Below are 14,203 nucleotides of genomic sequence, written 5' to 3'. Positions count from 1 at the left end.
TCACAACATTATAATTCACAGTATGAGAAATGTATATTTATTTTGAGATTAGATAAAGATTATATTTGTTATTATATTTATTTATTATTAATGATTATAGTTAGTAGTTGTCATTTGTTATGCTGTGTATAGTATATTGTCCTAATATAATACAGATATTTACAGCTAAAATATTTTAGTTTAACATCATTCATAAGTGTTGATTTTTACTGTTGTTATTAATTTTGCATTGTGATGTTGTTGCTGAATTCTTTCTTTGACTGAATAGCCACTTTACTGAATTTTCTCCTCTTTCTCTGTTCTCCAGGGCCTTATACACATATGAAGATGACAGTAATGATTTGATCCTGTCTTCATCAGGAGGTAGGCTACATCTCAACATACCTCCTGTACAAATATAGACGATCTAATAATAACCAACCAGAATCTAGTCATGCACAAGCAATAACGCTGTTGGCTCTGACAGATGACATTCATTTGCATTGATGATGTACCATGATTATGCCGGTGAATGCCACTGTGCGATTGTATCGTGACACAGAAGCCAAACGCATTAAATGTGATATTAACACTGTTGGAGTTGTGCACAGACAAACATCTTTATGGATTTGCAGCTTATCCAATTATTCATAGAACTCAATGAACTGTAATCCTGCCATCTAAAAACAGGACAGATCCCAAACACTGGCGTCAGTAACCGTCACTCAACAGTTCAAATCTAACTGCGTTTTCAAACTATTATGTGCATCAAACTGCACGGTCTCTATTTTCCCTCAGAGCTGGAGGAGGGAAACCTGTCATTTTACTCTGATGACAATCATTTAGTCTGTGACTGATGGAAGGTTATTATTAAGGGCTGTGTTGATTAGCACAGAGGGCACCATTCAGAAGTTAGGTTTGTTGTGGGAATTTTGTTTGCAAGAGATTTCCCTCAATGTTTATTTACAGTGAACATTTTGACTTTCTTGTTTCTGAAGTATTTGTGTCTAAATCCATCATTTTGCTGCAGTTTTCAACATTATCTCTTAGCAATGTTAAAAATGCCTGTAAATCTCACAATATGAGAATGATGCAAAGTATCCATGCAAACTTGTAGCTCGGCCATTCAGATTTCAAAGCAGAAAGGATCCAATTTGTCCACGTGCAATTTCAACTTATCAGTCTAAATAACAAGGATTGGTATTTTATTTAGATCAGTTTAGTGTACACAGAGTTTGGGGAAAATTGCACATTGAAATCATACACATGGAATTACAATTTTTTAATGTGGGCAGTAAGTAGTGGGCTTATGTGTCTGCTGCTTTGTGTAATTTCCTCTTTCCGGAGCAGGAAAGAACTTCCACCAGACTGTGGGTGTGTGTGTGTATGTGTGTATTTATGTCAGTCCAAACCCTCTCCAGAGAATTTGTTTCTGTCTATTGGCACATTTATACCTCTCATGAGCAGCAGTAACTAACCCATCAGTCATACTTATCAGCATAATGGGTAGCCAGCACATTTGCAACTGATTTTACAGTATAGTATTCTACTAGCAATTAATTTGTTTTAATAGTTTTTATTATTTTGTTAATACTTTTATTTAATTTTTCTTTAGATATTATTTATAAAAGAATACAACTGCAGGTTCTACTTCTACTACTAATATTACTAATATACAGTGTAATATTACTAATATACAGTGTAGATAATATCTTAAAGTATTTTTTAATTAATAAATATTTATCCCAATTGAATTTTTAGTGAAGTTTATTAGTTTATTATATATATTTTTTTAGATATTATTTATAAAAGAATACAACTGCTGGTACTACTTCTACTACTAATATACAGTATGTGTATGTATATATATATTGGAGTTAAACTGTGTCAGAAAAAAATAGTCTTAATTATGTCAGATAACATTTAAGCAAAAATTGTTCAGGTCAAAGTGTCTGAATAATTTTTGGTTCCAAATTTTTTATCAATTTTACTGGTAATCCACTGTATAAAGAATTTTTGTGTATAGCCCGGGATACACTGCAAAAATTTTTGGCTGTCCCAGATGAAAGATTGCCATCGTGAAACAATCGTGGCGATTTCTGTGATCGTGGCTCTTAATCGGTGTCATATGTTTGAACCTCTCTCACTATGTCATACAGTGAGAGAGGTTCAAAGACGGCCGTTTTCCCGATCTTGCGACCAAAGATAGCCTACGGTAGTTTTCTGACAGTGTAAGAAATTCAGCATGATCAACGCATAGTGTGTTTGCTGCTACGACCTATGTCTACTGACTAGCCAATAAAAATGTGACATGAAATCAACGCGACATGGCGCTAAAACTTAAAACCGCTTACCTCAAGCTCTTTTCCCTTCTTTTTTCGCCGCTTCCTTTTTATTTTCAGCACACATAAAAACTACAACTGCCAAAGTGTGATTCAACATGGTGTTTTGTTTACCACTAGCACATGCTGATGACGTTTTATTCTTCTATAGAAACTTGCATCGTAGCCTACGATTGAATAGGTGTTATCATGGTACAGTCTACATGCATGTCGTACCCAAGTTTAGTAGATCCATGTCGCACAGTGTGATAAAGTAATGATCTTATAGGATTGGTAAAATCGTGCAGTGTATTATATGTCACAGTTTACTTTACTCTTCTTAAAACAAAATAAATTTATTTGATAAGGAAAACTCCAAGATATTAAGTCTATTACATGCTTAGATAATATCTTAAAGTATTTTTTAATGAATAAATATATATCCCAATTGAATTTTTAGTGAAGTTTATCTTAAAAAAGAAAAAGAAAAAGTACAGTTAAGTACAGTTTAGTACTGTACACTACTAACTGCTATAGAAAAACTATGGGTCTAAGGACTATCTTACAAAAGCAGGAAATAATTTTCTGATGGTGGTGGCGGCCAGACCCCACACAAGCCCCACAATCCTATTTCCTAAATAGTAGTTATGAAATGACTACTTCACTAAAGATCCAACATTTAGATTAGATTAGAAAGCATGTTCTTTTACTGTGTGTCCAGGCCAGTATGGGCCATATTTTGATATGTTTACTGAAAAACAAGACAAAAAAACAATGCAATTATTATTATCATTGCAATTACTACACTACTACCTCATGCAAAAAAAAAAAAAAAAATTCTAAACTCTGTGATTGTTGTGTTTGACAGATGGTGGTCTGGCAGAGATCGCAGTAACCTTCGATAACACCCGGATCATGTACGGTTTCTGCAGCCTGAAGGACCCCACCGCAGCCCTGCCGCGCTACGTCCTCATCAACTGGGTGAGATGACGCAACAACCTGCATTCAGTGACACTGAAATTTTTCAAGCCGTTAGCAAGAACACTTTAGCTCTAGAGGTCGACAAAGACAGAGCAGTCAACATAACCACAGTCAATCGACATCAGTGCCACCATTTAATCATACATGAATTCTTCTATCTTACAAAAGAAGGAAACAATTTTGTGATGGTGGTGGGAGCGAGACCCCAAGTCGAATCCATATATTTAGCCCCCACATTTCTGAATTAGTAGTTATGAAATTACTACAGTACTTAGCTAAAGATCCAAGAATAATTAGATTAGAAGACATGTTTTGTTACTGTGTGGTCAGGTTGATATAGGCCAGTATAACTATTAGTGACTTGAAGGTGTTTTGTTTTTTTAAACATGAGTTGGAGGGATCACTATATAATCTTGTTTTCTATTTAATATATTTTAAACTAACTTATTCCTGTGATGGTAAAGCTGAATTTTCAACATCATTACTCCAGTTACATGATCCTTCAGAAATCATTCTGATATGCTGATTTGCTGCTGAAGAAACATTTCTTATTATTATCAATGTTGAAAACAGTTGTGCTGCTTAATTTTGTTGTGGAAAATGTGATGCACTACCTTTCAAAAGTTTGGGGTGAATAAGAGTAAAAAACAGAAAGAAAGAAAGAAAGAAAGAAAGAAAGAAAGAAAGAAAGAAAGAAAGAAAGAAAGAAAGAAAGAAAGAAAGAGAAAGAAAGAAATTAGTACTTTTATTCAGGAAGGATGCATTCAATTGATCAATATTGACAGTAAAGACAATTATAATGTTACAAAAGATTTCTATTTCAAATAAATGTTTAATCAAGTATCCTGAAAAAAAAAAAATTCACAATATTACTGTTTTTAATGTATTTTTGTTTAAATAAATGCAGCCTTGGCGGGCATAAGAGACTTCTTTCAAAAACATTTAAAAAAAATCTTAATTATTCCAAACATTTGACCAGTAGTGTCAATCATTCAATTTGAAGTTTGCACCAATATGTTGAGGTGCATACAAATGCTGTATATAAAGCAAAGTACTGGCTATTGCACACAACTCAAATGAAAGACACTCTTAAATCCTTTCATTATTTTATTTTCGTTTAATTACAAGCATATTTTGTACTTCGTATTCTTAGTACTTAGCCCTTTATGTCACATCAATTATTTTAAATTGTGTGAGCTTCTTTATTTTGAATGGGTGCTGATCAGAGAAATGTCCCTGTTGTTAGTTGAATTATTAAAGCGACATTATCTCTTTAAATGTGGAAATGCACGTCATGGTTGCAGTGGAACACAATATTCAACTCAATTTAAGGTTCAAGAGTGTGATTTTCTTTTGGTTTTCTGAATGCAGTGGGAGGTTGTAACTACCTAGGGGAGCAATCTGAGACAATTATATATTGGCAGTACTCTGAAGTGTGCTAGACTTTTTCTTTTTTGATTCACACAGCAGTTGTATTCTCTGAATAAACACATACATGACAACGTTTGTTCAGGTTGGTGAAGATGTGCCCGATGCCAGGAAGTGTGCCTGTGCCAGCCATGTAGCCACCATAGCCGAGTTTTTCCAGGTGGGTCTCCCAAAGGTAAAACAAACATCTTTTACTTCCCTTTTAAATTAGGTAATGACCCATTTCAGTGATATATGAACCCACTGTCACTCATTTTGACATCTCTCCTCTGAGCATGTGAGGAGTGTTAGCTGTTATGTTTCGCAGTCATCTTTTGTGACTTTCCTGTTAAAACTGTCTGTAAAGAAGGAAATGTGATTCATCCATAACGATTTTCCTTGTTAGTGTTGGGGTGAAACTCACAAAGCAGGTCTAGTTCACCACAAAATCAAATGAAAGAAATAAGAAATTATATTTTGCATGAAGGAAAAAAAAAAGATTTTGTACCTTTTTTTTTTTTTTTTTTTTTTTTTTTTTTACAAATATAACATATTAAACATTGACATTATTTTGGTGACAATTAAGCATGTTTTCCCTCCAAATCCCATTTCCATAATACAAAACAAAATCTAGTTCTCATTACCATAATGCAAAAAAAAAAAAAAAAAGTATTTAAATTTTATTATTTAAGTTTTAGATATTTACATTTCACTGAAGTTAATTTGACGTACCTTGCCTATACTTATGCACATTTTTATTTTAAAAAAATGTGTCCAGACAATATTATCTTTATTACTTTGTAATAGTAATGAGAATCAAATGGGAATCGTCATTGAGAATAATGAAGATTAAAAAATAAAACATCTTAAAGGTGCAGTGTGTAAAATTTAGGAGTATCTATTGACAGAAATGCAATATAATATACATAACTATGTTTTGAGTGCTGTATAAAGACCTTACATAATGAACCATTATGTATTTACCTTAGAATAATTCATCTATATCTACATACACCGCAGGTCCTCGGCAGCATTTTGCGGCGGCATATTTCTAAAAATAACCCTAAATGGACAAACTGCTCTACAGAGCGTGTTTCGTCACTATGTTCGTTGATGTTTTTAGAAGCAGCTTGCATTGTCACTACATTGAATACATACAAAGAAGAAGTAGTAGTCATCTGGTTTGTTAGAAGTAAAAAGAAACCTCATTGCTTGACTGGCTGTCTGCTGTCTCAGGCACTGACATCTTTGTCTTTGTGTCGCCACCGTAGCTTCTCTGAAGTGCTTTGAAAGAGAGTATTGAGCACAGTACTGAGCCGTTGGTTGCAATTCGCAACCTCACCACTAGATGCCGCTAAAATTTACACACTGCACTTTTAATTCACTACAATGAGAATTGTTGGGAAATAAGGCAAATTGTCCTTAAAATAAATTTAATTTAATTAAATTATAAATTGTCTCAGGTTACATATAACCTGGTTACCTGAGAAGGGAATGAGATGCAGTGTAATGAAGTTGACACTATGTTAATGCTTCTGCATGACTGGTATCTGAAGCATGTGTGAAAAAATGCCTTTTAAATCCCATCTTAATTGGCTTATGTGATGTCAGGTGACATAGCGTAGCACCTCAGCAATAGAGGTGAACCCTCAAACTAAGTGAAGGGAGGATTCATTTGTAAGCGAAGATTGGGCGAATGGCCCGTCAGACACATTCACCTCCCAAATCACCAAGGGTGGCACGATAAGTAGAGGCACCCCCTTTCAGGGATTTTGGATAATGCCTTGAAAGATGCTATACCCCGCATCAGGTGAGCTCTGACACCTAGAGGCGAAGCCATTCCACACGCCTTATATGCCAACGAAATTACATCTGTTATTCAATGTGAAAGGCATTTCTAGGTGAACACCGACTCCTTGCTGTGACCTCCAAGCAGGCCAGCAGTTGAGTGTATTTACACCACTGGCCTAAGTGGTGGACATAAATCCTAAGAGTGTGAATAAGTGAAGCCTTTCATGCTCCATCCATTCATGCTGTGGAAGAAGAAGGCTGAAGTATGATCGGATGAGAGGTAGCAAAAGGCTGTAACCGCGTCAGACGTGACCATGTCTAATTCCTCTGAGTCAGATGTGGACAGCATTGGTTCCTAGTTTGGATCAGAAGAATTTGCAGAGCAAGCTTTCAAACCTTTCAAGCTTTTCAAAAAGGGATCCTCAGAGTCAGTGGATATGGCAAGAGAAGGGAGGGGGGCACCCATCTCAAGCTCCTCCTCCAACTTCACCTGTGAACCCCATGATCTAAGCTGTCGTGCTGCCTCAGCAGGCACAGAACCCAAACCAGAAGCCTGAATCACATCCCTCGAGAAGAAAGCCAGGAAGGAGCAGAAATCCTTATGGAGAAATGCTCACAATGAATACAGTCAACCCCCTTCGAGGACTGACCAAGTATGTTTTGAATGTAATCTGGTCTTAGGTGCAAAGTCTAAGCAGGAGGAGGCTTTTCTGAAAGGTCCTGCAGATCTTCTGCTCTTCTAAACAAATTCATTGCTAATAGAAGGTTCAAATAGAGCTTCTAATAAACCTTTCAGGACCACAGAAAATGGAGACATCAAAGGATGCCCCCCCCCCACAGAAACTCTAACAGAAGGTATGTGTCTAGGGGAAATAGCGGCTGCATATACCTTAAGGGCAGCAGGGGCTAACCCTACTGAGAGGCGCTCGTGGAGGAACTCCAGCACTCTACCAGCCGGCAGTGGGCTGGGTTCAAGTAGTGTTGTTCACACCATGACTCAAAGAGCTGCCATTTTAGGGCATACAATTTCCTTGTGGAGGGAGCTCTGGAATTCAGAATTGTTCCAACAACCTCAGTTGAGAGATAAGAATCTATGAGCAAAGTTTCCAGATCTCCGGCCAGGGGTGATAGATCGACCCCTGCACTTGAGACAGGAGATCTCTCTGGATGGGAATCTCCCAAGTAGTGCCATCCAGGAGAGACACTAGATTCCAGAACCAGACTCAGGCTGGCCAAAAAAGGAACCACTAATAATAGGTGGACTCGGTCTTGGTGAACCTTTACTAGAGCTCCCAGGAACACAGCTATCAGAGGAAAGGTGTACAGGGGAAGCCTCGGGCACATCTGTACTATGGTGTCCGGCCCCAAAGGAGCTGGAGGTTTGAGGATGAACTAAAGGGGACAGTGGGTCGACTTCTCTGAGGCAAACAAGACCACTTTCTCTTGACCGTACCTGGGCCATATGGACTCCACCACCTGTGGATGGAGTGGCAATTCCCAGACCTCAGCCCCTGCCTCGACAAGATGTCTGCTCCCAGATTTGCATGCCCTGGAATATAGACTGCCCTCCCCTTTAAAACAGTTTCTCAAGTGTTTGTAATGCCTTAGCATAGCCATTCCAAATTTTGCTATATATCCTAATCATTGTTAACATGTATTCATTACTTCAATGAGCTCATTGTTTCGGCCTTAAATTAATACATTGCTTAAATTAATACATTGTTAGCTAACTGCCTGATTTGTATATGTACATTTCTGAAATTACATAATTTGGACACAATCACCTCTGATAACAGATTACACTAAGTTGTGATGTCGAAATGCATTTTCTGTAAAGCTGCTTTGAAAAAATATGTACTGTATTGTGAAAAGCTCTATACAAATAAATGTGAAATGAAAATGTGAATTATATGGGTGAGAATGACACCTTGATGCCAAGCCACCAACTCTTGGTGATTGGTTTGTTCAGTGCCCTGAACAGCTTATTAGCAGGGAACAGTTGAACTTTGCAACTATGAGACTGATTGAAAAGACAGTACCCAGCATTTTCCAGGGGGCAAACTGCTGTAACAACCTTATGTGTTCTGATACACACCGGAGATTTCTTTTCCCCGAAATACCCTAATAATTATTAGAGGTAATAGAGGCTGGTAATGTGCCTCGGTTTACAGCATTCTCCCAAAGGTGTCCCAAAGGGAAAAACTCAATGTTGGTATCATTCATTCCCAAAAGAAAACCCAGGATACTTTCTATTACTAAATCCAAAACTGGACGCAACCCCCTGTCCCACCATAACTGAATGTAATAAAGAGGGAACTAGTTGAAAGGAGATGCATGTTTTTTCTAGAGGCGGCAGACAGCCTTAACAACCTTCTGGACAGAATCCCGCAGAAGACTGCTTCTTCCTGAAACACGTAACTTGGCGGAATAGCAAGTCAGCTCTTTGAAGGCATTGTGAAAGAATGAGCACCCATTTTATCATGGTGTGACACACTTTTCCCCTGAGAGGGCTTGCCCTCAGGCCACTGAACTTGAAGATATGAAAGGTGATTTGCCCTGTTTGGCACCCTGTAACAGCTTACTGGCAGGGAACAGCCTCACAGTGTCAAATACAGTCAGTAAACTAACCAGACAAGTTGTTCTCCATAGCCGGAGAGAGAAAGCGAGACACCTGTCTGCTCTCACCTCAAACTGCAAGCATAATCCACACGCCGCCTCGACACGGGACATGGGATCTGATCGGCGAGGTTGCTTTCAAAATCGGTAGAGATGACAAGAGATAGGGGAACACCTGTCTCAAGTTCCACCTCTGCCAACTCAATTTGTGATCCCTATTATCAAAGCCGCAGGGGCGCCTCAGCAGACGTGGGACCCGAACCGCGAGGTGCAAACGCTTGACTCTGATCGCTTGTGAAGAGAGCCAGACAGGAGCGGAGCTTCTATTGCGAAACTCTCACAAAGAGGAAAGAAAAGAGCCCTTTTTGAGGGCTGACCAAGCGGGCTCCGCTCCCAAACAGATAACACACTGATCATGCGTGTCATCCTTCATTATAAAGTGGGAGCACGGCAACGCACGACACCAAATCTTAGCATTTCTGGTAAAATGTTGTTCACATAGTTATAGTTTTTTACTAAATAAGCACAAGAAAAATTATATTGAATATTTTTTTCTTTGTTTTATTTTTTTTACAGCATAGCATACTTTTTTTTATTTAATTTTTTTTCAGTGGAATGACCTTAATTACTGCAGAAAACAATACAAAAATAATAAATAAAATAATCTAGACATAATAATAATCATAATTTTCACACCGCTTTCACTGAATAAACACAATAAAAATGAAATTTAATTATTTTTGTTTTTATATTTCTTTTGTTCATTTATATCTACAGTATATGCATAGAAACAATATTTTATTTTATAATTTTTTTCACTGAAATTACTTTAATTAGAAATGTATTGAATTAATTAATTTGCAGTAGCCTACTAAAATATCTTTTAAATATATTTATATATTTTTAAATATCTTTTAAATATATTTTATTTTATTTTAATTTAATTTAATTTTATTTTATTTTATTTTATTTTATTTTATTTTATTTTATTTTATTTTATTTTATTTTATTTTATTTTATTTTATTTTATTTTATTTTATTTTATTTTATTTTATTTTATTTTATTTTTATTTTTATTTATTTATTTATTTATTTATTTATTTATTTATTTATTTTTCAGCGAAATGAGACCTGGACATGTTTTTGTGAGATTCACCCATTTCAGAAGTTCATCAGAAGTGTTCATTTCAAACATTGACTCATGAATTTTTTACTAACATGTTTTTTAGTGCTTTCAATACCACCATCCCCTCTATTGTTGTTAATGCTTTCTTATGGCTTTGTTTAACAGCATGCCTCTTTAGCTCTGCAGTAATTCAGTACTGTGCTCCAGTAGATAAGAGTAAATCACACAAGTTATGTGGGTGGGCCACAGAGTCTTGGTGGGTTTGTTGGATGTGTATGTGCTTCTGTGTGTATGTACCTAACAACTGGTAATGTGCAGCAGAAGATGTTTCTAGATGACTAACTCGCTCCTCTTCAGGGCTATTGTGTTGGAGGTGTCTGTCGGTGTGAGGCATCTGAATGGGGGGCCGCTCTACTTTTCAAACCTCTCAATCTCTTCAACGTGGGTACGTGGGCGATAAAGGGAGAGCGGGAGAGAGAGAGAGAATAGAGGTATTAAGGTAGAGAAACTCCACGATAAAACAGCGAGAGGACCAAGGCCGCCGCAGAGATTGTGCTTTTCGGTTGAAAGAGAGACGGTGCTATCAGGAATGAATTGATCTAAAGTGCCAGTCAACTCACCGGCTGCTCTTTTTGAGCTGAAAACACTGATGGCAGCATTCATGTAGCTATGTCAGAGAAATACACATGAACCAGATATAGTCGGTTGTTTGATATTCGTACAAAAGCTTAGTTAGAGGAAAAGCTCAATATTCTGTGATGCTCGCACAAATGCTTACAAGCACATTGAAGACTTGTTTTATCTTGCAGGAAAAGCCTAATAGCATGTGAATGAATGATTCATACTCATTCATAGTTACCCTTTCATATGTTATTCACTGTAGTTACTCACTTTGGACTAATTCTTTCATTAATAATGTGATTGATGATACAATAATAATGTACACCACTCTCAAAAGTTTGGGGTCAGTAAGATTAAAAGTGACAGTAAATACATTTCTGTATAATTACTTTCTATTTAAGAATCCTGAAAAATAGTACAGTATTAGGAACAGCACAACTGTTTTCAACACTGATTATAATAATAATAAATGTTTCTTGAGCAGAAAATCAGCATATAAAAATGATTTCTGAAGCATCAATTGCTAATAGTCATGGCTGATGAAATAAATTACATTTTTTATTTTTTTCGAATAAAAAAACAAACAAACATTATTTTAAATTGTAATAATATTTCACTAAAATGCTGATCAAATAAATACAGCCTTGGTTAGACTTCTTTCAAAAGCATTACAAATCTTACCAACCCTAAACTTTTGAACAGTGGTATACATTTTGTTGCACTTGCACCAATTGAAATTATGGCAAGGCATTAGCTAGAAAAATTGTATCTTAATATGTTTTATATTTGTGTATTTGAATAGAAAATCTCACATGAACATATTTCATAAAATGTCTTTAGGAAAGCTGTCAAGTAGAGTTTGTCAAAGCTGTCTTTTGGTGCAGCTTGATACTTTTGTGACTTTCTTCTTTTGTCTGACTCTCTTGTGACAATTGGGCTGTGTGCCACAGCGACTTAAAAGAGTGCTCGTCATTTAAATGCGCGGTTGATGTTGGTTGCCAGGTGACGTGTGTGCGTGCGTGTGTGCAGCAGTACTACTGATGCTCTTTTTCTCTCTCCAGGGTGTTGACGTCATTGTGAACGCTAGCACCATAGACGACATCGACCCCTCAGCCATCGGACAGAGGCTGACCAATGGGACGGCTCCAGTGGCCAGCCCAGTGCTAAACCGCCTGCGAATGAGAGACGAGGAGAACGCAGAGAACGTTGTGCGTGATTGGTGACAGAAGGGCTGCTTAAGGGATGAGAGCGGGGCCGAGTGTGTGTGTGTGTGTGTGTGTGTGTGGGGGGGGGGGGGGGGGGCTTGTTTGTGTGCACACTGGAAAGGGGTCAAATCATGTTGTCTGTGAATGGCTCTCTAATAGTGTGATGCCTGACACAAGGGTACAGCCTTGTTGCTGTTTTTAGAGGAAAGTGCTCTTAGAGCCACATTGTTGATACAGAGGAACTGAAACAATGATTGCTTATGTGCATGCGAAACAGAGAGTTGATTCACACACTTTAAAATAACCTAGATCCTTCCTGCTTTTTCTCACTTATCTGAATGACGTCTCTGCCAAGTATACACTACCTGTTGAAAGTTTGAAATAATTACGATTTTTTTAATGTTTTTGAAAGCTGTCTCTTCTGGTCACCAAGGCTGCTTGTATTTGATCTAAAATACAGTAAAAACAGTAATATTGTGAAATATTATTACAGTTTAAAAGAACTGATTTAAATATATTTTAAAATGTAATTTACTCCTGTGATGCCAAGCTGAATTTTCAGCATCATTACTCCAGTCTTCAGTGTCACTTGATCCTTCAGATATCATTCTTTTATGCTGATTTGCTGCTGAAGAAACATTTCTTATTATTAGCAATGTTGAGAACAGTCGTGCTGTTTAATATTTTTATAGAAACTTTGATACACTACCATTCAAAAGTTTTGGCTAAGTAAAATTTAAAAAAAGTTAATACATTTACTCAGCAGGGACTCATTAAATTGATCAAAAGTAACATTAAAGATATTTATAATGTTATAAAAGATTTCTATTTCAAATAAATGCTGTTCATTGAACTTTCTATTCATCAAGGAATCCTGAAAAAAAATATCATGGCTTACACAAAAATATTAAGCAGCATAAACTGTTTTTACCATTGACATGGTGGTAATTGAGCACCATATTAGAATGATTTCTAAAGAATCATGTGACACTGAAGACTGGAGTAATGATGCTGAATATTCAGCTTTGAAATTACATTTTAAAATATATTAAAAACAAAAAAAAAGTTATTTTAAATTGTAATAATATTTCACAATATTTTTACTGTATTTTTGATCAAATAAATGCAGCCTTGCAGGAGACTTCTTTCAAAAACATAAAAAAAAAAAAATCTTAATAATTCCAAATTTGTACTTTATTGTATCCCCTAAAATTTGGTATTAGTGTATCTGTATCATACCTTATTCTTTCACCAATCAAATTCAAGAACCAAGTGATGTTGGTATAATCTAATCACAAAGCCAGTTTTTACATCTTTCAAACAGTGAAATGTCTCCACAAGAATAGTACCAGATTTTTTTTTTAATCTTGTTAGGACATTCTTATGGTCCTCATGAGGAAAACAGCTTATAAATCATACTAAATGATTTAGAAAATGTAAAAACTGCAAAAAGTTTTCAGTGAGGGCTGTGTTTAGGCTTAGGGTTAGGGGATAGAATATATAGTTTGTGGAATGTCCCTATAAAACATGAAAACCCAACATATGTGTGTGCTCTCTCGCTGACTTTATATTTGAAGAAAAAATAAACTGTCCTCCTAGTGCCTTTCTTGGATCAACATCTTTGTCCTTAGCTGGCTGTCCAATTAAAACGGCCAGTACTCACACTTCCCCTTTCCTCCTGACCGCAGGGCACCACCTACCAGAAAACAAATGCAGAGATCGAGATGAAGAAAATCAATCGAGAGGAGTTCTGGGAACAAGCCAAGGTAGAAATTTGATTCCTTTAGGTTTCTGCTGCTAAGATGCTTGATGTGAGACTCTGAGGATAGCAGTGTGAACCACTGTAACCAGTGCAAGCACAATGTGACGGTTCAGCTGACCGCTCTCTTTGTTTTAACATTAACGAGGAAGTGATTCTATCAGATTTTTTGCTTAGAATAACTAGGTGTGTCTTCAACTATGGTCACTTTTATGAACCAAGGGCTGATTTTTATTAAAACGTTTATTTTTATGAGGGCCTTGGACATTTTTTACTGTGCCTTAATTTTTTGTTATTTATTTATTTTGTGTGTGTGTGTGTGTGTGTGTGTGTGTGTGTGTGTGTGTGTGTGTGTGTGTGTGTGTGCAGAGATTTAAATCCTAAATTATGAAAATGT

At 36.5% G+C, this 14,203-nt stretch overlaps 1 protein-coding gene across 7 annotated transcripts in view; it reads left to right on the top strand.

Annotated features, from left to right (window-relative positions):
* The window catches only part of dbn1 (drebrin 1), a 95,158-nt gene that overhangs the window by 59,365 nt on the left and 21,590 nt on the right, over window positions 1-14,203 (top strand). For 5 of the 7 annotated variants that reach the window (XM_048166582.1, XM_048166579.1, XM_048166580.1 and 2 more), the window contains exons 2-6: window positions 308-363; window positions 3,169-3,281; window positions 4,795-4,884; window positions 11,904-12,050; window positions 13,736-13,813. In XM_048166582.1, the coding sequence (XP_048022539.1) occupies window positions 308-363; window positions 3,169-3,281; window positions 4,795-4,884; window positions 11,904-12,050; window positions 13,736-13,813 (484 nt within the window). The remainder of the gene's footprint in view (window positions 1-307; window positions 364-3,168; window positions 3,282-4,794; window positions 4,885-11,903; window positions 12,051-13,735; window positions 13,814-14,203) is intronic. The other 2 variants (XM_048166581.1, XM_048166585.1) reach the window with 1 other exon arrangement.

The sequence above is a fragment of the Megalobrama amblycephala genome, linkage group LG18 (assembly GCF_018812025.1).
Source record: "Megalobrama amblycephala isolate DHTTF-2021 linkage group LG18, ASM1881202v1, whole genome shotgun sequence".
Taxonomy (NCBI): domain Eukaryota; kingdom Metazoa; phylum Chordata; class Actinopteri; order Cypriniformes; family Xenocyprididae; genus Megalobrama; species Megalobrama amblycephala.
Note: the sequence above shows the minus strand (reverse complement) of the source record. Positions and strands in the feature narration are given on the sequence as shown.